Source organism: Dromaius novaehollandiae, chromosome 24 (genome assembly GCF_036370855.1).
Source record: "Dromaius novaehollandiae isolate bDroNov1 chromosome 24, bDroNov1.hap1, whole genome shotgun sequence".
Lineage (NCBI taxonomy): Eukaryota > Metazoa > Chordata > Aves > Casuariiformes > Dromaiidae > Dromaius > Dromaius novaehollandiae.
This window is the reverse complement of record NC_088121.1, coordinates 1,249,479-1,273,805: the sequence shown is the minus strand read 5'-3', so window position 1 is coordinate 1,273,805 and position 24,327 is coordinate 1,249,479. Positions and strand designations below refer to the sequence as shown.

The 24,327-nt window shown below is 63.7% G+C and overlaps 1 protein-coding gene across 2 annotated transcripts in view; it reads left to right on the top strand.

Moving 5' to 3' along the window:
- The first annotated feature begins 22,916 nt into the window (after positions 1-22,916).
- AJAP1 (adherens junctions associated protein 1) overlaps positions 22,917-24,327 on the top strand; it is a 67,197-nt gene continuing 65,786 nt past the window's right edge. The window contains exon 1 of one of the 2 annotated variants that reach the window (XM_064525394.1): positions 22,917-23,094. In XM_064525394.1, the coding sequence (XP_064381464.1) occupies positions 23,066-23,094 (29 nt within the window). In that variant the 5' untranslated portion in view covers positions 22,917-23,065. The remainder of the gene's footprint in view (positions 23,095-24,327) is intronic. The other variant, XM_064525393.1, reaches the window with a different exon arrangement.

Below are 24,327 nucleotides of genomic sequence, written 5' to 3'. Positions count from 1 at the left end.
CGGGACGCGGGACCGCCGCGGCTCGGGGCTGCCGCGCGGCTCTGCCAGAAGCCCGAGGCCTCTCCCGCGCGCGTCGCGGAGGTGCGGGATGTTCCCTTGTCTGCTTTAACGAGCCGGATCGCATTGAACCCGTCCTCGGCTCCGCTTTAAGTGTTAAATAGAAATAGCTGCTAAAAATAAAGTCCCTTTCAGGAGGCGGAGTAATAGCTTTCCGGTGAGCCCGGGCTCCTCAGATCAGACCGAGCGCAGCTTCTAAGCCCCATTATCATCAGGAGCTTTAAAATGGAAATGGAAGAGAAATGGTCTGGGGGACATCAGTAATGGAAAGCTTAGAGACGGCTCAGAAGGAGCTAAATATAATTTTCCCGGATAATGCGCGATCGCACGGCGTTCCTGGCGCGGCAGGAGGCGGCCAGCCGAGCCGCTGCTCGCCGCTCCGGCGTCTCCCGGGAGGAGGGAGCGCGGTGGTGGTCCCCGGCGCGGGAACGGCCGGCACGGCTTTCCCACGCCGCCCCGGAGCCGCGCAGGGCCACGCGCTGCCTCCGGCTGCGGCCGGGCTCCTTCCAGCCGCTGCGGCATCGCCGAGCGCGGAAAGCGCCGGGAAAGGTTCGCTCCCTTTCGGTAAACACAAGGGGAGCGAGAAATGGCAGAGGGTTCGGTGGAGAGAGGAAAAGAAAGTGTATTGAAGTGGCTGCACGAGCGGCTTTACGCAGACAGATGAGCCAACCAAAAAGATGCAGCTTGGCCACGCACCAACAAGATGCAAGAAATGTGCATTGGTACCGCAGGAGCATCGGTTCAGGGAGGAGGAGGAGGAGGAGGAAATCCCAGGCCGGGGCGGAGGAAGGCTGAGGGAGAGGGCCGAGCCGACACGACGCTGTTGGGAGAGGGGCCCAGGCGTCCTGCTCCGCGAGGGTGGGGGGCAGCCGGCCCACGAGGCCCCCCAAGGAGCTGCTCCTGCTTTTTCTCCCTTTTAGGGCAGATTTCCGCCGGGAGGGCTCTGCTCCGCCGCCGCCTTCCCGGCGAGCCGCAGCTGCTTGGTGACCGCGGCAGGCGCCCGCACCCGCGGCAAACGCGCCTCGCTCCCGCTTTAACGGCCCGCAGCCGATAAACGGCGATAAAACGTGAAAGGACACGACCCCCCCACCCCGCCCGCCCGGCTCCTGCCGCGTCCCACCGCCGCGCGCGGCCCCGGCGGCAGCAGCCCCGGGCAGAGCAGGCGACTCGCCCGTCCCTGCGCCCGCCCTTCCACGCGGGCAACGACGCCGCGCCGACTGTCAGTCCTCCGACAGCCGTAATTGGATTTGCAGAGTGTTGTATTGTGAATTAAGTTGACTGATGGGGAAGTGTCAGCTTTATTAACCGTCTTCCTTCAGATGATAATTTCATAGCTATAAGGATGAATTACAAAAGAGGACTTGAAGGCACCGGTTCAAAGCGATGGAGTCGTTGTAATAAAGGCTGGCTTTCGCTTTCGCGTGCTTGTTTCTAAATGTTTTATCTTCTTGGGGGAAGCTGCATCCAGTTAGGAAGCCAAACCACCGCAAGAGACGCAGCGCAACCAAGCGATCGGCACGAGCGGCCGGCGGGACCGTTTGCCTGGGAGCAGCTCACATCCCTGTTGGGGAGCGACCCGGCCTCCCGAGGCGGCTGCCGGCGTTTCCCGGCCCAGGAACGCGGCGATTCCCCTCCTGGGACACCGCGACCAGCGCAGCTGCCGGACACCGCTGCTCCCCTTCGGCTCCTCTACTCGGCTCACGCAGCGCCTGCCTAATTGCATTGCCACAGAGCGGCAAATAATAAAGCAATTGCTTATTAGCAACCTTCATCACCACAAGCAGATTAGCTCAGCGGCAGAAAAAGACACCCAAAGCAGACTGCTGTCGCCGAGCGGGAAGGTGCCGCCCCTGCCAGGGCCTCCGGTGCAGCCCAGCCCGGGGGGCCGCCAGCCCTGGGAGCCGCCGCTCCCCGTTAGCGAAGCTTCACTCTGCTTTTCCCTGCCGAGCAGGTTTTTGGCGCTATCCCAGCAGCTGTGGGGAGCAGGGAAGGGGCAGCTGCGCTCCCAGGGCTCGAGCGCCAGCACAACACGCTCCGCTCTCAGTGCGGAACCTTCCCTGAGCGCTCCCCGCAACACGCTGCTTGAACAAACCCCAGGATCGCATCTGTGCGAAAAAGCTGGGGTTTCCAGTAGAAACGTGTTTGGGTTGAGCGTTATGATAAATAGCAGTGTCAGAGCGGATAACAGCACGGAGCCCTCCAAGGCAGCAATTTGAGAGCGCAGTTAGCTCCTAAACCAGCCAGCGCGGAGCCAAAAGCGCGTGAAACGCGGTGACATTTCGTTATCCCCTCTCCGAACGCATCTGGCTGAGCCAGCCGCCTGCTCCCGTGGGAAGAGCTTGCATCGCTCAGGGAAGAGCTTGCATCGCTCACCTCCGCGCGCAGCCAGCCCGGGGGACGCAGGTGCACGACGATGCTGCGCCGCCTTCCTCCGCCCCGCGTGCATCCTCCTCCTCCTCCTCCAGCTGCACCAGTGCTCTGCACCCGGCACAGCCGGTCTGGCAGCAAAGCAAGCCCCAGCCGAGCAGCCGGGCTGCGGGGCGGCCGGTTTTCGGGGCTCGCAGCAGCGCGGGGCTGACGGGGGCCAGCTGCCGCCCCGCGCCCCGGCCCCTCCCGCGCCGTGACGAGCGGCGGCTGGGCGCGTCTGCGAGCCCGGCCCCGGCGTCGGCTGCCCGCGGCGCCCGCCAGCACGGAGCAGCCGCCGCGCTAAGGAGCCGCAAATCCCTGAAAAACCCCTCGGACGGAAATTTTGGCGTGTTTCGGCGGAAGCAGCCCCGCGCCGGCGCCGAGCGTCTGCCCGGGGAGCGCGGGAGGGTCTCCGCGGGTCCTCGTCGGCGGGTCGGCGTGCTCGGAGCCGGGCGGGACCTGCACGGGACACGAGCCACGCTGGACGGGATTGAAAACGCCACAAAGGGCGGATTTGGGCCTTTTTTGTTCCTTGCCGTTCCAGTTCCCGGTAATTTTCCGCCCCCTCGGATGAGCATCGTTCAGATGAACGGGAGAGAAGCTTGCTCGGGAATTCATTACCGAGGGATCCGGGGGGAATTCTCCGTTTCTGAGTGGAAAAGCAAAGCTAAGAAGAGAGGGTTCTGGCGGGAGCCGAGCGTCCCGGCAGGGCTGCCGCGGCACGGGGCGGTGCCGGCTCTCCCGGCGCGCTCCGGGGCGGTCGGGGACCACCGGCGCGGTGACCCGCTCCGGCTCGGGAGCGTCCGCGGCGGCGCGGGCAGCGCCCGGTCCCCGGCAGGGCCGCGGGTCCCGCTGCCGCCGCAGCTCCCGGAGCCGCTCCGCGCCGAGGCGCCCGGCAGCCACCTCTCTGCCCGCACGGGGACGGGGCCGAAACCGCGTTTGGGCACAACTGCGCCTTTTCCGAATGCACGCTGACTGAGCCGCTGCCGCGGGAGATGCCGAGTGTCGCTAGCAGCAAAGCTTTTCAACAGAACAGGAGTTTCGGGAAGCAGTTTGCATGCTTCCCCCCCCCCCCCCCTTGGTGTCAGGGTTTTATTAATACACTGAAAATTAAAAAATAACGGAAGCACATCATACGCAGCTGGGAACGGGCGTTATTTTCCGGCGAGCGGCGAGGGAACGGCCGAGCGGCAACGCGCGGCTGCTGCAGCCGTGTCGCTCTGATGAATCCCTCGGTAACGGCAGGGTTCAAAGCGGGAGGCTCCGCTTTACGCTGCCTTCCCGTCGGTTCGGTGGCAGATGGGAGAAGGACCCGGGCTGGAGCGAGGGAGCCGCATCTCGGAGAGGAGCATATGCGCTTTCTGCTCATCAGCAACACAGTTTCTGCTTGCAAACACAAGTTGGACCCGGGGAAGGAGCGGTGGAAGGAGCACCGGCGCACGGGCTGCCAGCGCCGCGGCTTCCCCGGGAAAAGCGGCACGGGAGGTTGCGCCGAAAGGGACCCAAGGGCGCGGGGCTCTGAGCAGGGCGGGCGGGAGGGACGAAGCCCTCACGCAGGGGCTCGACGCCTCGCTGCGGCCCCGCCGAGGCCCCCGGGCCGGTGCAGGGGCCGGCTGCGACCCGGTTCCCGCGCGGAGCTGGAGCGGGGCCGGCCGAGCCCCCGGCGCAGCGGCGTCCGGCGAGAGCGACCGCGCGTCCCGCCCCGGCTCGCGGCGCCCGGAATATTCATGTCCAAAGTGCATAATTCACAGTGACGGCAGACAATTCATAATTTAAACGTTAGTGCTGTAAATGAAGCCGCGCGTGTAAGTTGGCCGCGGCCCAGGCGGCCGCTCGCTCCCCCCGGCCCACTGCCGCAGCCCCCCGCGCCGGGGGCGGGACGGAAAATTAAGCAGGAAAATCTAATTAAATCACCCTCCGATCGCCCTCCGCGGAGTGGCCGTGGCGCGGGAGGCTGTTTGGGGGGCAGCAATAGCGGCGTCTAATTGGGACGGGGTCCAAGGCGAAATGGAAGTCTTTTGTCGTTTTTCAACAACTCCCTTCCCCGACGCTGATCGGCAGAACTGCACGCAGCGGGAGCGGCAGCAGCGGCGGGAGCAGCAGCGGGAGCGGCAGCAGCGGCGGGAGCAGCAGCGGGAGCAGCCGGAGCGGGAGCAGCAGCGGGAGCAGCGGCGGGAGCAGCAGCGGGAGCAGCGGTGCATCCCGGCAGCAGCGTCGGAGCGGCCGCGGCTCCGGCTCCGGGAAGGGAGGCCGAAGGCGCCGCGTGGCCCCGAGGATTTGCATAGCGGATGACGACCGTGAGCCGTAACCAGGCAGCATTTAAAACGCGCTCTGCGAGGAGGCACCGAATATCCCCATTAGAGCTTTTATCCCCTGCTATTTCATATCACAATAAAGCGTCAGAAGGGGAAGAGGAGCAGATTTCGGGAATTATTACTCTGACCTTTCCCTGGCTCCGCTCCCCGGAGCCTGACATTTACCGCGGCGCGGGGAGAGGCGGCGGGGCTCCAGCAGCTCCTCCGTTGCCCTCCGCTCCCCGCTCCCGCTCCCCGACCGCGGCCCCCGCGGGTCCCCTCGCCCCAGCCCAGCTCCAGCGCGGAGAAGGGTCTCCCGCGGCTCCGAACCCAACCGGCCGGCCAAAAAACTGGGAGTCGTTAAAAGTTCGCGGCAGCAGGAGAAGCGCGGATCGATGCTGTAAAGGAAAAGTCGGAAGAATAAAGTGTTTCTGCCACCGAAAGCTCTTACGAGTCCATTTAAGAAATCCATTTTAACTGTATTTTAATTTCATTTATGGGCCCAATAAAGGCAAACACGGCGGGGGAGAGCCGTAAAGGTGGGCAGCTGACGCCGAGGCCGCGTGCGTCCTCACCCCCCTCCGCCGCGGGGGCCAGCGACTCGCCCCGAGGCCCCGGGAGCCCCGGCAGTGCCGGGCCGCGGCGGCAGCGGGAGCAGCGGGAGCAGCGGGGTTGTTATGGAAACAGATCCCCCGCATTTCCAAGGAAAGCGCCCGTCGGGGCTGGCGCGGAAACGCCAGCGAGAAGGGAAGGGTAATATTGCAAAAAAACGTCAGGGAGACGCGCGCCGGTACTAATTAATTTAAGATGCCGGCGAGCGCCGCCTCCGCCTGAGAGCGGGAATTGCCCGTTACCCGGCAGCTTCGGCCGCGCTCGGCCCGTGCCGCGGGACGCGGGGCGGCACGGTGCCATTTACGGAGCCGGCACCAGGCAGAGCCGCGCTCGCACCAGCACCCGGGGCCGAGAGCAGGCGCCGAGCGGCGGAGGGGACGTCCGGAAAGGGGCGATGCGGACACGGCATCGGCAGAGGCGCCGGCACTCTGGAGCCTACTGACCTCGCCCGGCCGCAGCGCTCCTCCCGCTGCACGCGGCCTCGGCGGCAGGCTGAATCGGCTGCCTTAATTCCGCGCGAATCCCTCCCGCCGCGATGGACTGGCTGCCTTCCCGCTGCTCCGCCGGCCGTACTGCGTCAGGCCGCCGCTAGAACAGCCGCCGTACCCCCATCTCGCACCGAGAACGGAAAGTTATCCTGCATTATCCGGCCCAGAAAAGTCTCGTCCCCGAGCCCGCGGCACCGAGAAGGGCTCCAGGGGCCGCGGCAGTCCGACGCCCCGAAATCCCCCTGCGCCGCGGTTATTTGGAGCCTCGTCTGCGAGGGCCGAGCGCTGCCGATTCCAGCCGACTCCAGTTTGCAGTCTGTTCCTTCGGTCCCCGTCGAGCCGGGCGCCTGCTGCCGCCGAGGCGGGTTGCTGAGCGCGTTGCGGCTGCGCCGCTTCCCCGCGGCTCCGGCCCGGCTGCGGCACTCGGAGCCGCTCGGGAGCCTTGCCGCAGGCAGCGCCGAGACTGGGGCATCGCGCTGCACAGCTGGACCCGGGGCTCGTGCTGCACAGCTGGAGCTGGGACTCAAGCTGCACAGTTGGACCCGGGCCTTGTGCTGCACAGCTGGAGCTGGGAATTGCGCTGCACAGCTGGACCCAGGGCTCGCGCTGCACAGCTGGACCCGGGCCTTGTGCTGCACAGCTGGAGCTGGGACTCAAGCTGCACAGCTGGACCCGGGCCTTGTGCTGCACAGCTGGAGCTGGGAATTGCGCTGCACAGCTGGACCCAGGGATCGTGCTGCACAGCTGGACCCGGGCCTTGTGCTGCACAGCTGGAGCTGGGAATTGCGCTGCACAGCTGGACCCAGGGATCGTGCTGCACAGCTGGACCCGGGGCTCACGCCGCAGCTGCCCACCCCCCCAGGCATCGCCTGCGCTGAGCGAAAGCCTTGGCGTGCGGAAGGCGCTCGCAGCGGCTCGACACCCGCGGCCCCGGCTGGAATTCGCAACCCCGGACGTTTGCAAGGTCACGCACGTCACCGCTGCAGCTGAATTTTGTACCTCTGCTGTCTGCGGCTAGGGATTAAGCTGCAGATAATCTTAAACTAAGATAATCCTTCGCGCTCAGGCTGCATCTTCTGCCCAGGATCTCGCCTGTCCCCGATCAAGAGTCTGGATAAAGCCAGCTGACAGCACTACACCGTCGCGGCAAAGGCAGCTGAGCGAGCGGCTGTAGGTCAAACGGCTCGTTTTCACTTTTAGTGAAACGGTTTAAGAGAAAAGCACTCCGTGCCTGCATCAGCCGCGCTGCGGACCGGGAGCCCCCGGGGCCGGAGCTGGAGCCAGAGCTGGGCTGGGCTGGGCTGGGCTGGGCTGGGCTGCTGCTCCGCGCCCGCGGGCGAGCGGGGCGGCTCGGGGGGCAGAGCTGGACGCTCTGCCGGAGGCGATAACCGGGGCCGTGCAGCACCTCGCGACAGCGAGGCCGCTGGCTTCGTTCGGCTGAACGTTTCCTTTGCGTTCGCTCTGTTTGCGGAGTTCTCCCGGAAAATGAATCCAAAGGTACCAGTCACGCTTGGTCCTCGATACGCAGCGGCGCAAACGTGAGCGGAACAGGGAACGGAGAGGAAGGCTTTCCCGGAAAACCCCGGCCGGCTCACCCTCTCCAGGGTCAGGGCGGAAAATCTCCGGGGACGAGAACCTGCCAGGCACAGGGACCCGCCGGGGACAAGGACCGCAGGGGACGAGGACCCGCCGGGCCAGCGCTCGCAGCAAGGGGCAGGGCGTTCCGTAAATAATTAAGACCGTCGTCTCCTCTGACTTCTCTCATATTCCCTGCTAATCCTCGTACTTTGCCAAAAACCTGCCTCTCATTAATTGCTTCTGTTTTACGGCAGCTCTTCGCCGCAGAGCGTTTATTGCGCAGCTACCGCTGCCGAGATCCCCCGCTCGCGGCGACCTCGTCCCGAAGCTTCTCGCGGCTGCTCTTTCCTGCCAAGTCACCGCACCGCAACCGCGCTGGAGCGCAAAGATTCACAGCTTAAATAATTCACCCAGGTTCGGCGCGGAAAGTCTTCCGAGGAGATTCCTCGGCTAATCAGGAAAATTGACTGTGGAAGCCCAGGAGCCGCTGAATTCACCCCCGGCAATGGGGTGCTGGCGGGAGGGGAGCGTCTCCGCCATTCCCAGGGGCCCCACGGAGCAAAACGCCCGTCGGCAGCGCCCGGAGAGGCCCGTGGGCGACGGCAGGGCTTCGCAGCGGCCGGAGGGGGAAAGCCCTGGGAACACGGTGCAAGGAGGGAGGGAATTAAGGCCGGAGATGCTGCGGAAACGACGCCCGTGAAGTGAACGAGCTATTGCTGCAGGAAGGGCAAACAATTAGGAGCATTAGTGGCAGAGATAAACGGAGACCTGTTGCCCTCGGAAACGCGGGAACTAATTAAATTGAAAATCGCAGCACGGGAGTGCGACAGCAGAAGCAAACAAATGGAGGGCAGGAGCTCGCCGCCTTCATCTCGCGGGGATGATGTTGTCAGCGCCGGGAAGCGGACGGCGGGATGGAGCCCGGTTATCCCGACATCCCCCCACGGGCGGTTCGGGACGCGGGGCCTGCGTGGAGCCCGCGGAGGGACGACTCGGCGGCGCCCGGCTCCGCGTCCGCCCGTGCGGGGAGGCTCGTGGCTCCGCGTCCGCCCGCGCGGGGAGGCTCGTGGCTCCGCGTCCGCCCGTGCGGGGAGGCTCGGCCGGCGGCGCCGAGGGAGGATGCAAAGTCAGCGCAGAAGGTTTGCAAGGCCCCTACGAAGCCTCCCCAAAGCAGAAGCAGAGCTAAGCCGAGTCCGGCCGGTGCAGAGGAGGTCAAGCACCAGAGTCCCGGGAAGGCGGGAAGCGTCGGGGAACTTGGGTCGGGTTCATCGCGTGGTTCCCCCCAAAAGCTCCTGCTGCCTGAAGGTCCCCGAGCTCCGGCGCTCCAGACCTGGAGCCGCGGCGTTGCCAGAGGCGCACGAGCCCGGCGGGAAGGCGGCGGGGCCGACGGCAGCGGCTCTGCGGGGGCCGGGTTCGTCGCGTCCCGCCGCTGCGGCTGGGCAGCTCCGGCCAAGCCATGCACGCCCCGGATGCTGCACGCAAAGTCCAAGAGATCCCGTGATTTGCCGATGGGAGGACAAAGTCTCTTTTTATAGTCGTTTCATTACGACGCCTAATTCATTCTGCAGAAGCAATTACGTTCTGCGGGCGGAAAGCAATATCGGAGGTTCGTTACTGCTGCTGCGACGCCGGCAGCTCCCGGCCGGCAGCCGCTCGCGCCCGGACCCTCGCAGGGCCGCGGCCTCGGGCTCCCCGCGCTGGGCTGCGGCAGCCGAGGGGCTTTGCGGCCCGGAGGACACCGCTGCCGGCCTGGCAAGCCGTGCCCGGGGGGAGCCGCAAGGAAATGAGCCGGAAAGCGGCAGCTTTCCACCAGCTCGAGCTGTGCGTTTCGCAGCCGAACGTCTGCCGTGGCGTTCCCAGCGCCGAGGACGCGAGCTCGCGAGCTCACAACTCGCTCTCCGCCCGCGCGCTCCCGGGAGAGCCGGCACCCTAAAACCCGCCTGGAACGCGCCCACAAAAGGGATTCGCATCTCCCCACTGATGCTCTTACATTATCCCAAAATTCACTTCTCCTTTCTAGGGAAGACACCGACTTCCAACGCCGCTTTCCCCCCGGGCTTGCAGCAGAGCGCGTTCCGCGACCCGCGGCGGAGCAGGCTGTGCTGCACGCGTCATCCCGCACCAGTGCGTTCGCGCAGCTGCTCACGAGAACGCTGAAAACACCGGGCGGCATTTCTGCACTGAAACGTTCAACTAGATGCACAAGGCTCCCGTTCTCTTTACTTCTTTATTAGAAGTGAAACAAAAAGCCCAGTTCCAAATAATTCTCCTGAAATTGCCTCCTTGGCAAAGGAGCTAAACGGTCCACGGGGGCCAAAGGAGAGAGCCGAACCGCAGTGGCTTCGTGCCAGCCGGGAGGGGAGGGAAGCGCTCCGAGCCGTGCCTCCTCGATGCCGCGCGTTCCCAGGATCGAGGATGCCGCTGAACCCATCGCTTCAGGCTCGCTGCGGCGTTCATCGAAACCTGCTGCTCTGCAGAAAAGCAGTGCAACCTCCAGCGCCAACCCAAGCCGGCGGCCTCAGCTCCCGCTTCTTACTAGACGCAGAAAAATCATTAATGCAATGAAAATGTCCTCAAATTGCTGTTCCTAGATTATTTAACCTGTCCGGGTTCCTTTCAACTCGCGGCTACCGCAGAAGAAGACAAATTACCTCTCTTGGGCTTAAACGCTTTGAATGTAGGCCAGCATTGATTTCGTGTGCCTAGGAAGGTGGCGGTCACCGAGCTCGGCGGCAAGCGGTGGCTTTGACGGCGGGGCGGCTCGCGGCGTCGGTCCTCGCCGGGAGCACGGCGCAGCTCTGCCTCTGCTTGGAGGCGACCGTCCCCCGGACGCAACGGTTGACCGTCACACCGAGAGCTTTGCGGCAGGGCTTTCCTTCCCCTGCCCTTCACTGCAGCTCCGTCGCGTCTTGGAGCGACAGATATTTGTGCGAGTCAGATAGGCTGGATTCATCCGCAGTTTCTCACCTGCTTCCGACATTTTCCTTGCGCAAAGCTTGTTTCCCCTTGCTGCGGGTTCGACGGTGAAGTTGGACGGGGCCGGCGGGTGGGGAGAGCCCTGATTGCGTGGGGACCCGTCTGTCCCGCGCCGGAAAGCATCGAGGCAACGCGCCGGCGGGTGATGAGGGGGGGCACTGGGAGCCGGGCAGGGCGCGGGGGCTCCGCGGCTGCACGAGGGCCCCGGGAGCGAGTGCCGTCCGCCTGACGCCCGCGCACCGCCGTCCCCGCGGCTCCCCGCTCCCTCGTTCCGCAGCCGGGCTAACGGCTGCCGTTTGCCGAGGATCCGGGCCGTACGAACGCGGACCAAGGGCAATTACACCCCGGCTCTGGTTTACGCTCAAAACAAATTCCTCTTTCTAATTTCATTCCACAGATTCCCAAGAATAGCTCATAAAAGGGGAGCCATGAAGGGAAAAGTAATTACTTCTCCGTGGCACATTTAAGCGTCACTTTTATTACTATTCATCCTTTTCTTGCACTTTGCCCTTTTCTGATTTATTCTTGCTCCTCTCAGGTGGAACAACATTAATGCTTTGCAGCTCCCGCTTCTCAGGAGGAATTTTTCGCTCCTGATTTGCATAGTTAGGCTGTAGCTGCCTCGGAAAGGGAGCGTTTCCAGCCGTGCATGCGGAAAGGGTCAGGCGCCGGGGAGGGCTGCCCGGAGCTGCAGCCTGCCCGGGGGCAGGGAACTCGGCTTTCCGGGCGCGAGGCCGCCGCGGCACCGGGAAGGCTGCGAGCCCGCTGTTTCGCTCGGCCCTGGCGAACGCGGGATGCTCGAGGCACCGCGGGGGCAGCCGACGGGGCACACGGGAGCGCGCGGCGCGGCTAAACGAGCCCGGCCCTAGCCCGGGGCCGGAGGTGCAGCGGCGCGACGCAGCCTGAAACGTGCTGGAAATAACTCCCGCCTCGACTGCGCCCAGCAGCTCTGTTTGCTTCCAAATTAGCGCCGGATGGGAAATTATTCCCCGAACTACAAAGAGCTGCCTTGACTTGACAAGAATCACAGGCGGAATTCCTTCCACTTCCAGTTATCACAGAAGAAAGCATTTCAACATCTTGTCTGCTCAGTGCAAGAGAAACAGTTTTGTTCTGTACGCCCGGAAAGCAAGGAGCTTATCAGAACAGCATCAGGCATCAGCGGGACGCGGCGGCAGCGGGAAGACGAGGCGCCTGGCGCCTGTGCCGTGACGGAGCCGGAGCTGCCGCGGGGCCGGGACCGACGTCCCCCTCCCGCCGGGCCCCGCGCCGTCCCGCGGCTCCCCGAGGCCGCGGCGAGCCGTTCGGCGGACGCGTTCCAGCTTCGGGGGGGTTCGCAGCAGCTCTTCTCCCTGCGGACGGAGCCCCGTTTCCCGCGTCCCCGGAGACGCACGCTGCGGCTTGGGTTTTGCAACGTCCCCGCGAGCCGCGGCGCGGGCGGCTCCGGGGGCTCCGGGGCTCCGGCCGCGCGCGCCGGGAGGACGGCAGGGATGAGGGGCCGCGGCAGGGCGGCGAGGCTGGGTCAGCCGGGCTCGTCAAACGACACGCGCAGCCGGCGGCAATCGTTAGGCGGGGGAGCGGAGGCGCGGCCTTGCCGAGCGCTGGGGGAGCGACCTGCTCATTGGGGCCAGGCAGTGTTTAACCCGCTCCTGGAGCGTATTACGTTGGTCCAACGACCTCATTGCCAAGGAGGTTTGGGAGAAGAGCTGGCGGGCTTTAGCAAAACTGAGCAGGCAAGAAGAGAAACCGGGCTGGAAATGCGGCCGGGTCCCGACGGCCGGGGCAGACCCGCAGTGCCCTGGGCACCCGCGGACGCCTCCACCACGGCACCGCGCCGGGCGGAAGGTCGGGGGCTTGTCCTGGGCCGTTTTAAAGAATTACCGAGCGGGAGGCTGAGCCCTCGGCAGCACCCGCGGGAGCAGCAGCGCTCGGGAACCCCCCGGCTAAGGTCTCTGGGACGGGTTATCAGGCAGCGGAAACTTCTAGGTGGGTTAGTGCTGGAAAAAGACATCTAGCTCAGGGAAGAGGCTGGTGAGGTTTTTGCTTCCGGGCAAAACAGAAGGGTGGCAGATTCCGGGAGCACATTAGGCTGCAAGTCACACCTTTCCAGAGGGTGTCGGGGCACAAACCCCTTCAGTTCTGCTGCCTTGGGACCAGACGCAGGACAAAGCAGCAAGAATCCAGTGAGCCGGAGCAAGGAGGAATGTCTCGGCGTCCTGCCTTTAGGGAGCAAGCGACGATTGCTCCCGCTCGCCTACGCAGAACGCTTTAAGAAACGTCCAGGTTTGGCGAGCCTGATGCCGAGAGCCCAGAAGTGCCTTTTGAGGGCATTTCCTACATATCGTTGACGTGTTTTCTGCGGATTTTGGGTGGAACCCCAAAGTGTGGAGACTCCTGAATACAGAAGAGAAGCTAAAGGGAATCGAGAGCCTAAGTTTTAGATTGGTTTTCATTTGTAATTGAGCTGCTTTGCTGATTTCTGCTGGAAAGCTTCTGACTTTTCGAGAACAAACAAGGTTACGCGATGATCAAGCTCTCCTTTTCCATCAGGTCTCTTTCAGCCGCTTAATGAAAACAAATAGCATCTCGGGACCGGGCCATCCTTCTTGTTCGGCTTCTGCAGGCCGCTGGCACGCGCTGGCTTCAGCCGTTTTTTCCCTATATATGTATCCTATTTTAACCATCGAACCAAGTGATATCCTGGCTGTTCCCAAATATATCTAATCCCCAAAATGTAACGGGGAGGTTTCTCTTCTCCGGTCATTAATCCCGTCAGTGCCAGGCTTGGAGTTGGGTCTCCGGCCGGTGAAATACAAGGCACTTTAGCAAAGCAAGAGCTCTTTGAAGCAGGTTTCTGCATTAGGGCTCCGAAGAACGGGAACAGCCTTTACCGGCCGATTAACAACTGCAGGCTAATTTCCTCTCACCCGGCTTCTGCCTGCGCCCAAATATGCCAAATATTAATATACCGTCCCTGGACCGAATCTGCGCACGTGCAGGGAAGGCTGCAGAAGGGGCGGGGGATTCGCCGCGCCGGGCGGCTGCCCCGCGGGGGAGGACGCTAAGCCCCCGCGCAGGGTCCCGCGGCGGGCGCCGATGGCTCGTTTCGAGCGATCGGAGGGGGAGAGCGTTGGTGCTCCTTCGCGAGGTTGGCGAGCCCAGCTTGGCAAGAAAACCCAGCGTTTCAGCTGCTAACAGGCCACGCCCTTTTAAAAGCAGGAATTAAGGCCTCCTAGACGGCTTACGACAAAACCTTGACCCGCACGGAGCAGCCGGACGGCAGGGGAGGGTGTTTGCGCAAGAAGGCCCCGTAAGGCCGCCCGGGCCGGCGGAGGAGCTGGGAGAATCCGTCCGCTCGCAGCAGCACCTCGGCTGCAGCGGCTGGCGTTTCCAGCAGCGCCGAACTTTGCGCACCCCGAGGACCTCGACACTTGCAGACCGTCGTTCCCTCAATATTCCAGCGCTCCCGCTATCTCCGCTGTGCCAGTCCCAGCGGTCCTGGGAGGACGAATGAGTGCAGCATGAGACCAACGGGAAATAATGGCTTGCTTTTACTGCGGAAAAACCATTGCAGGCGACGGGGGAGCAGGGACTTAGGAGAGCGGCGCGGTTCCCGCGGGAAGGGCAGGGGCGGGCAGAGGGGCGGCACGGCACGGCACGGCACGGCACGGCACGGCACGGCACGGCCAGGGAGCGTGGGCTGTCCTTTCCGTTAGGGTAGGCTTGTTTGGGAAACAAGACCAGGTGCAGCACAAAATATTTACTGTTTGGCTTAGGGCAGCCGCCAAATATTTACATGTTTCTCCAAACTTGTTACATTTTAAGTTATTCTGAGAGCGTTTACTTCCTCCCTGCTGGAAACGGAGCTGTATGTCACAAAACAGCACAAAATGCAGAAGGGACAAGGAAACACCAAAAGATTAACGTGAGAAAACAAAGATTTTCCCCTCCCTCAAGGGTAGTTTGGACTGGGGGTGGATTGGGGTCTGCTTGCGCATAGGAAATCCTGCTGCTGCCAGGCACCGGTGTCACATCGGCCTGTGCCACCCACCGCGTGAGCCCCGGGGAGGGGGAACGGCGTCCCCGCGGTGACGCACACCCCCAGTGTGACGCTGTCTGACGGACGGCGGCGTCCGGCGGGAGAGCGATGGCCGGGCCCTTCGCCGACGGACGGCGGCGGGGCGAGCGGCGGCGCGGGGCTGACGGATGCGGGCGGGCACCCTGTGCGGAGCACGCCTGCTTCGCGGGAGCCGAACTCCCGGGAGCCCTGCCCGCCCTGCCCGCCGCCCCTCGCCTGCGCCTCGGGGTTCCCCACGGCTCCCCGAGCCGCGGAGCTGGCACGAGGAGCTCCGGCGGGAATGCCGGCGCGGGGCGCGGGCTCTGCCGCGGGCTCCGGGACGGGACACCCGCTTTTCGGCAAACAAAGCCATAAATCGGTGTGCGGCAGGTCCCGGGGAGAACGAGAAGCGGAGCCGCGCTGACAGCAACGGGGAGCTGTGCAGGGAGGCGAATTACTTGAAATACGGCTGAGAGCTCCCACGCTATAAATATCCTTCTGATCCCACCCAATAAATCACCGTAATTATCCTGTAAAGAAGGGAGAGGATTGCTCTATGGCACCTGACTTTTTTCTACAGGCCCCCGGAGCAAATTTGTTAGCATCTTATAATAAGCTATTTGCTCCAGAGAGCTTGTTTGCACTTTCTAGGCTGGATTTTCTATTCATTCATTCTTCATTGTCTTTTGTTTGGGTGTGGGAAATCGGTGCTTCTTCCCCGGCCTGGCTCGGGCGGAGGGGGGCTGTTCTGGGAGGGGAAGAGGGGAAAACGCTTCCTTCTTTTCTTCTCCCTGCAGAAAGGGGCCTTGACGGCAGAGACCGAAGTTCCCCTCCACCTCCCCGCGGCTGGCTAGCACCCGTGCGCGGCTCGTGCCTTCAGATCGACCGCGCCTTAATTTCCAGCGGGGAGGCGAGCTGCTCGGGCGCACGGCGCGGCACGCTGCCGGCGGAGGCCGCGGCGGAGGCGAGGGGCCGGGAAGGGAGCGCGTCCGCCAGCCGCTCATCCGGCTGTGCCGCGCTCCGCGAAGCCTCGCTCCGGCCGCCCGCGGCCGCTGACCCGCGGCCCGACTGCTAGACCCGCGCCGAGGCTTCCGCGACGTGTAAATCTCGGATTTCACAACCGGCTTGCTTCCGTATCTTCTCCTTAGCAAGCTGCCGCTTTCCCTGGAAGAAGTCTCTCCGTAAACTGTAGACTGCAAAACACTCCGTAACGCCGATGCCAGGTAACGAACAGACCCCGTATCCCCGTGTCAGACACGGAGGAAAAAGAAGGCGCGGAGCCCTGTGCAGGGGGAACGAAATTCCCATTCCTGGTTTGCTAAATCTACCACTGGTTTCACGACCGGGAACAGCTTCCCCAAGGGTACCAGAGCTGCGGCGCGGTGGAGAACAGCAGGGAAGGATCACTTTTCCAATGTCAAATTCTGTTTATTTCATTTCATTTTTCTTCAGCCGAATCATCAATCAACTCTATTTATGCTTAAAGTGGGTATTACGGGGAGAGCTCGTACGCGTACACAGAATCCATTCGCGCAGCCACCTTGGTAACGAGGCCTAAGAGGAGCGCCGGCGTTTACGTGTTTATTTAATTTAAGAAAATGAATCCGGAAGCCTCGCGTTATCTCAGCAAAGTGCCCAGGCTGCCATAAGCTGCATCCTTGCAAGATCTGCCCCTCGGAACCTCCTGCGCGCCGGTGCCCGCCCGGCCACGAGCCTCCGGACGGACCTCCCCGCCGGCGCGGCAAGCCGGCGCGTCTCGGCGGCTTCCCGCAGCGGCGCGGGAACGGCAGGGAGCCCTCGGAGCAGCCAGCCCCAGCGCGAGCCACGGCGCCGGGCTCCCGCGGCGCATCTGGCCCTCTCCCCCGGCTTCCCCCAGCGTAACCGCGGCGCGGACGGGACCCGGCCTCCCCGGGCGCCTCGGCCGCGGGACCCGTCCCTGCGGCGGAGCTTCGCGCCGAGCGAGCCCCGTCACGGCAGCGTGAGCCCGATCCCGCGGCGGGACAAACCTCCCTGCGTCGTTTCTTATCCCGGGGAGAGGGAGGCTGCTGACCGCCCTCGGGCCGGGAGGTGAGCCCGGCTCCCGCGGATGCAACTTACTCGGGCCAGCACGACGCTTGGCCTGCTGAACTGCGTCAGAACACCCCGAAGATGAGGAAAGCGGCTGCTGCGCGGGCGGTGACACCTCGCCACGGGGCTCCTTTAACTGGGAGGGACGAGGGAAAGGAAGAGCCGCCGCGGCACGGCTTTCCAGCCTGGGATTTCAATCTCTCTGCAGCTTTCCCCAGAGCGCTCTGTGCCAAGGAGGCCTCTGTTTCATGTCTTTTCCACAGGGCTATAAACTTGCAACACACCATTTTCCCCCTTTTATAGATCAGCATTACTAATTTATTGGAAGTTTACTATTTGGAAATGTTCTCATATAAATTAATGGGAAGGTAATATTAAACTCGGTCCCTGGGGGAGGAGAAAGGCAAACAAAAACACATTCACTGTGCCGAAGGAACGGCAGCGCGTTAAATCTTTCCCTCGCCTCCCGTTTACGGTCTGTACTTCAGAGGGTCACGGCCCAGAAGGGCAGATCTCCCTGGGCAGCCTCGCTTCAGCGGCTGCGGCAGACCGGGTGGCGGGGAGGACCGAGCCAAGTGCGCAGGGCCCCCAGCGCGCGGAGAACGGGGAGGGGGCAGAGCCCCGCAGGCAGTGCTGGGCTCCCCGCCGGCGGGCTGCTGCGGGGCGCGAAGGGAGCGGCGAGCCTGGGCGCACGGGGAAGAGCGACGGGAACGCGATATTCGGAGGCGAAGCCAGCACCTCGCCGGGGCGGCAGCTGGGCGTCGGGGGCACGGCTGCCTGCCCTGCGTTTGCTGTCGTTCGTTATTTCCTTGAGCCCCAAATTAAATCCCCTCTCATGTGATTAATGCGTACTTTGTGTTTTGTGCTGAGGGAAACAGAAGAACTGGGTATAAATAGGTCGCTCCCGCTACCAAGAGCGTTGTCAGCGACACCGTCACGCTTTGAGCGCCGACGCTGCCCGCAGAGAGCGGTGCCCGGCCGCTCGGGGAAGCGGAGCCCCCTCCTCTCTCGGAGTCCCGCTGGGCTCGTGCGCTCCCCGCTCGGCACTCTGGATGCGGCCAGCGGCACTTCTCCTGGGGCAGAAAGAGCGTGAAAGCAGCTCTGGAGCTTCAGCTCCACCTTTACCAGGACTCCCTGGCGTTTCCCATAGCGGAGGCACGTGAAAAAGGGCAGCCCGGCTCTGCTGCCCGCCCACCGGCTGATGCTCGCAGGCTGGCACTCGTCCGTGCACACGACTTGCCGCTCTCCCCTCCGGCTCCCCGGTCCGCACGGTCCTTCCTCCCTGCCAGCTTTGGTGAGCAAAGACGAAGTCTGCCTGTATATTCTCAGGCAGGCAGACGGTTCGGGACGCTTCACCAAGCGCTACATTGTCGGCCGGGGGAAGGAGCACCCCGCTCGGCTCCAGGTGCTGCTCTGAACCAGCAGCGTCCTACAGACCACGGCGTGCAGCACAAATACCTGCGATCGTGTCAGCTGAAGGGCGCAGTGGATCTGTTCGTTCCTTCTGCTGAACGCGCGCACAAATCTGGGCCGAGGAGAGGGGCCGAGGAGCTGCTGTGCCTGCGTGAAGGAGGAAGAGGGCTTTTTTCAAGGGCGTGGCCCGTTAAAGACTGCTCATCCGTTTCATGCTCTCCGGGAACAAAAGCGGAAGCTGTCTCCTCAAGAACGAGTGCCTGCCCCTGCTCTCTGCGCTGGAGGCGGCTTTGCCAGGTGCTCTCACGTCCCGGGGACGCGGCTCCCTCCGTCCCAGCCCAGCGCACCGCTTCCCCAGCCTCAGCGACTGCGAGCAGGGCCCGCCGGTCCTGCTCAGGCGCCCAGAGCCTGAGCTACAAGCAGCGCCGAGTCCCCAGGCTGAACGAAACGCACTCGCACAGCGCTTTTCACCTTGGGCTCCGGGGCTCGTTCTTGCGGTTCCTGGTGCCGGCGCCGGGGTTCAGGGCGCTGATCCGAGGCCGAGACCGAGACAGGAAAACGGTCTGTGGTTTCACTGTGAGCTCAGACCTGCAGAAAGGGATAATTAGTGCTGCTAGCAGGGAGTGGGGCTCCCTCGGCTTCATTCACACGCAGCGGTTAGAGTTTTGAAGTGATGGGGCTGAATGGAAACGTTGGGTTAATTTACATTCGCCTCCTTTCATTTTGTAAAACTATTGTCATTTATGAGGAAAGCTTATCGAGTTACATCCCTTATCCCGCAGTAATATATAAATACTGCCGCTCAGGAATACTGACATGCATGAAAGTCAGGCTCACTTTTCTTCTTGAGCAGATGAAGCCCAGGAACGATTATTTTGTTTCACTTTACGAACGAGACCTTACTGTAATATACCTGCTGTGCATTGATAAATAGCACCAGCAGATAATAAGGGCCCTAGGCAAGGAGCAAGGAAGAAAAAAGGCTTTCCAGCGTGTGAACACAAATGGTTTAAATGTGAACTAAATTGGCCTGATCATTCCTCAGATTTGCAAAATTAAACTGCGCCCAATTGTCAACATCGTTGAGATTTATGAGACAAATATAGCCAAGGCAAAAGCAGTCTCTAACAGCCTTGCTAAAGATGCTTGTAGGGTTTAAGAAGGACATGCCGTTTATGTAACTAAGTATCATAATTTATTCTACATACTACTTCACAGCCATGGAGAGCCTGAAAAGTTTGTCAGCCAAGGATCACATGCTGTCATGAATACACTGGTATCAGCGGTAAAAATAAAACTGCCTTGGCTTCGTAGCTCAGCTCTTGAGATAACTTCTATACACAAGGAACTGTAGAGCTGCTGCTATGTCACCCATGTGCCACCATCGGGGCAGAAACAATCTTAATCCAGTCTGAGTAAGAGTGCTAGGAGGGGACCTGCTGCCGACATACTTGAAAAAGAGGGAAGAAGCTGCACAGAAAAATCACCGACTCTCAAAGAGTGGCCCACTCGTTCAAGCTCTGCCAAGCGCTGGGTTAGGAAACATTTGCAACAGTTTTAAACCGGGAGCTGCACTGCAAGATTTACTTGCAGTGTGGCCAGTGGGAACGGCGAGTTGCTCAGTGAAACCAAAGCTCTCTCTGATACTGCCCTTCCCATATATCCTGTACCTGGAGCCCTTGGACTTGTGCTTAGCTTCCAACCGTACTCATTTTGGACATGCAGAAAGAACTTCTCAGAGTTAACAGGGCTGGGTTATTTCTGCAGCTATTAAAAGCACGATTGCTGCTCTCCTGGTGCTATTTCCTCCGTTTGCCTTCGAGGCCAGCTTGCGCATCGGGGTCTCTGGCCCTGGCACAAGCTGCCGGGACTGAGGGGTGCCGGCACAGGCTCCCAGCAGAGAGGGGGGGAGCTTGCCAAGCCCGAGACGAACCCAGCCCAAAGCCGAGGTCCGGCTGACTCCCAAACTCCACCAAAACAAAAGGCACCTGGACACGAGCTGTGGGTCGCACTGGGGATTCTGGTTATCTGTCCCGAAGGCAACTGGACTGCTCAGATACGAGGTCCCACCTCAGAGCCTGGACTTCTCCAGCCCACAGAGCAGGCTGAGAGGCCCAAGACTGGAAGCAGATTAGAGAAAGAAAGATGATTTATCTGAGCTCATTGTTATTGGCCATAATCGAAAACATAAAAGCAGAGCCAGAAGGGCTTAGTCAAGAGAGTATTACTGCTGGATTCAGGATACCGCTCTCCTCATTAGCAACTTCAGCTACGACTCTGTCTTTCTTTCCACTCACAGGCAAATTAACAGATTTTTCCTTAAGAGCAAAATTAGTGACTTTTACCAGACTGTTCACAGGATCCTTGGGTGCCCACCCCTATTACGGTGGAGGCTACAAGGGGTGGGCAGTAACCCAGGTGCAGTTACAAGAAATGGAGGAAGCACACTTCATCCTGCCTGGAAAAGCCCTCTTTTCTTTCGGAATATGGGTCCGCCTCAACATCTGTAACGTGCACTGCGGCAGCCAGTCAATTACAGTCAATGTTTATAGCTTTGCACCAGCCATTAGGAACTTTACTTTGTTGGTGAGATGACTCTGAGGAACAAGTTACACAAATGAATTCACTAATGACTTCCTTCCCTCCTACTTAAATTGTGGGATAATTCACGCTTCCTGCTACCCAAGGAGGCTGCTCCCTCACGCAGCCGCTCTTCAGCTCATGACTCCATTCAGTGCTAGGCAACCCCAGCAGTATTGCTGAATAAATGAGCCAGACACAAATAGGGCCAAGATTGTCAATTGGCATCAATCTGCCTTTTAAAACCACACTAAAAATTTTGCGCCCGTTATTTTAGGAAGGTGCAGAACCGAACGCGTCTCACGTGTCGCCGGGCCCAGAGGCCGGCGGCGAACGGCGCCTCGGAAGAAAGCGGGAGCGGGGCGCGGACGCCCGGGCGCTGGCGGAGGATGTCTCCCGCCGGGAGGTTCGCGTTGCAGACATCTCCCACCAGCGCCGGGCCCCAACAGCCGCCCGTACAGACGAGCCCTGTGCGCACACCTGCTCTCCTGCTGTCAAAACCCGTTATTTATTGATTGATTTATTTCCCCCCCCCCCGAGGCTCCGCAGCCCGGCTCCGGGGCCCTTCACGGCACTGAAGCTGCGCCCTCCTCCCGGCCCCTCCCCAAGGACCCTCCGTTAGTTGCTGGCTGTTTTCAGCACTGTCCACGCAGCGTCGGGCGCTGCCGGCGCCACAACCAGCCCCGCGACGCCATGATCAGCCGCTTCTGTCACGCGCCCAAACTTCGACCAATGGGAGGCGCGCACGTGCCCGCCACGCGCCGCAACTAAAACCAATCAGAGGCGCTCAGGCGCCACCACGTGCCGGAAGCTGGAACCAATCGGAGGCGCGCACGTGCCCGCCACGCGCCCGAACCGCAGCCAATCGGCGGCGCGCGGGGAGTTTAAGGAAGGGCGGGAGGCGGCGGGGCGGGGCCGCCGGAGGAGGCGCGTGGCCGCTGGGTGCGAGGGGCCGCCGGGGCCCGCGGAGCCGCCGGTGAGTGAGACGGGGACGGTGACCGGGGGGGGGGGGGGGGTCGCGGCTGGCTCGCTCGCTCCGCGGGCGCCTCGGTGGTTGAATCCGCGTGGAGGGCAGGGTGCTGGGTAGACCTGGGCTCCCCTCGGTCGGGGGTCCCGTCTCCGGCAGCCGGAGCCCCGCGGGCCGGGAGACCCTCACGGCGTGGGGCCGGGCCCCAGGGGCGCGTCCCTCCCGGGGGATGCCCTCTGCGAGCCCCCCCCGCCAGAGCAGCGCGGGGGCCGGGGGAGCCGGGGCTTGGGGCGGCAGCCGGAGCCCATCCAGCGGCGCGTAGCCAGCGGGACCGGTGGGGACGGACCCAGCCTTCCCTCCGCCCGCCCTGCCTGGAGGAAGGTGTCGGCGCTCCGAGGTAAGCGCACGTGCAGGCGAAGAGGTGCGCGACGCGGGCAGCGGGGACAGGCGCCTTCGCCCCCTCCGTGCTTTTGCCGTTGCCCTGCGCGGAGCGAGCTGCGGCGGCCGAAGCGCCTCGCGGCGGTGGCGGGCGGGAGGGCCCGGACTGTGCGTGATGCCCCAGGTCAAGGAGGCAGCAACAAACGCGACCCCTCATCCGAGGGAAGCGCGGCGGCGGCTGCTGCTGCAGATCCCCCGATCCGGGAGTCCCACGGAGCAAAGCTGTGCGCGACCCGGCCGCAAGAGCGGTGCCGTCGCTCACCCGCCGCTTTCCCCGCGGGACGAATACGTGGAACTGGGAGCAAAGGCTGTTTCGGTGAGAAGCCTGCGCCTGCCCGCGCTGCCGGCGGGTGGTGCACGCCGCAGCCCGCCTGTGCCGCCGGGGCCGGGGCGGTGGGAGGCTGCGAGGCGCTGCAGCCGCTGCCCCGCGGGCACGGGGGAGGCGCGGGGGCCCCTCCGCGTCCCGCTCCGCAGCGCGGGTCTAACACGGCTGCCGCCCCTCCGCGCGGGGGGGGGGGGGGGGGTCTGTGCCGGGGCATCGCGTCCTTTCGGGAAGGAAACCCAGGCAGGGCCGCCGCGGTCCCGGGAAGTGGCCCGGCCCGCCCGGAGCCTGTGCGGGTCCTGCCGTGGGAAGGGCGGGCGGGCAGCTCGCCTCCCCCGGGCGGGCGCCGGGGCCGGGGGCGCCCGGTCCTGCGGCTGCCCGGGCCCTCGCTCCGTCCCTCCCTGCCCGCCGGGGCCCCGCGGGCGATGCGGGGCGGGGGCGGCACGGGCGGGCGGGCCCCCCGGGGCGGGCAGGGGCGAGGGGCCGCGCTCCGCCCCCGCCTCCTCCCCCCGCGCCTTCCCCAGCCGGCGCCGGCACCGGCACCGCCGCCCCCGCGGCGGGCGCGCGCACACGCGGGCGCGCCGGGCCGGGCCGCGCCTGCCAGCGCCGCCGGGGCCTCCCGCCGCCTGCGCCGCGCACGGGGCGCTGCCCGCCGCCGCCCCCCCCCCCCCCCCCCCGGGCATGTCCGCGCCGCTGGGCGCCGCCGGGCGCCGCCTGCCCCGCCGCTGAGCGCGGGCGCGGGGCGGCGCGCATGGCCGGAGCGCCGCGGCGGTGACCCCCGCGCCGGCCCCGGCGGCCGCAGGCGCGACCATGCGGATACCACGGCTGCCGGGAAGCAGGTAGGCGCCGCCGCCGCCCGCGGGCACCCTCGGGCGGCTCCGCGGCGGAGCCCTGCCCTGCGCACCGGGGCTGCGCCGGGCTCCCCGTGCCGGCGGGGGGACGGGGGGGGGGGGGCGCGGGGCTGCCCCGGTTGAACGCCGAACTTGGCGGCGCCGGCGAGGGAGGGAGCGCGGTCGGTGCCGCTCGGCCGCTTCCAGGCGGGCGCGCGGGGAGACGCCGGCGCCCGGTGTTCCGGCACCGGGAACGGCGCTTCCATCCCCCCGACCCTCGTGGGCCCCGACCGAGCGCAGCGCAGCGCTTCTCTGGGGCTTTCTGCCCGTTTTCCGAGCGCTCCCGGGGCTTCGCGGCTCTCCCCGGCCGCGGTGGCGGGTGCTGTCGGCGGGGAAGGGGCCCCGGGAGCGGAGCCGAGCACCCCGGGCATGTACGGCGCGTGTCCAGACAGATGGGTGCTTTGCAGATTAATCGAGAATTGCAAAGAAAGGGAGACAGAGGCGAAGGGTTATGTAACACTTTTATTACTGCTGTGAAGTCATCTGAGCCGAAATCTTGTTATTTTCGTGGCACTGTGGCTGGAGAACACTAGTTACGGAGATCCTCTCCGTTCTCTGTGTGTGTGTGTCTCTGTAAAGCTGCAGGAATACCTGCTTTTGTTTATTTTCACTGTGTTTTTCAGTAGAATAAATTCAAAGTGGCAGCGTATTAAGTGAAATCGTAAGGAAAACGCTCCTGCTGTGTGATTGACGGGAAGCTGCTCTCGCCGACCCTTTCTGTTGGTCTCATTTTGAGCGGCTGTGGCGGGGTCAGGCTGGCGGGCTCGCGCGCTGGCACAGACCTGCCCCGTGGCCGCCGGGCGCGAGAGCGGTTTGGGTGCTCCCTTTGGCCCCCCCGGCGAGCCGAGGGTCCCTCCGCGGAGGAGCGTCCCGAGACGCGCTGCCCTGCGCTCGCAGCCCTTCGTGGTCCGGCGGCCGCGGCGGAGGGGACGCCGAGGACGGGCCGCGCGGCCGCTCTCCCGGGACCGGGCTCGGGCGGTCTGCGAGGCGGCTGGGGCGAGCGCAGCCCTCCGTCCTACCCAGTGCGGCACCGAGGGGGCCGGTCCCGCTTTCCACCCGTCCGCTCTGCTCTGCTCGCTGTATTTAGCCTCCTCAGAATATGGCTGCTTCCCTCGGTGGCGAGGAAGGGAATTCAGAGCGCCCTGGATGCCGAGGGAGCTGCAGCCGGGGCTTGGGTGATGC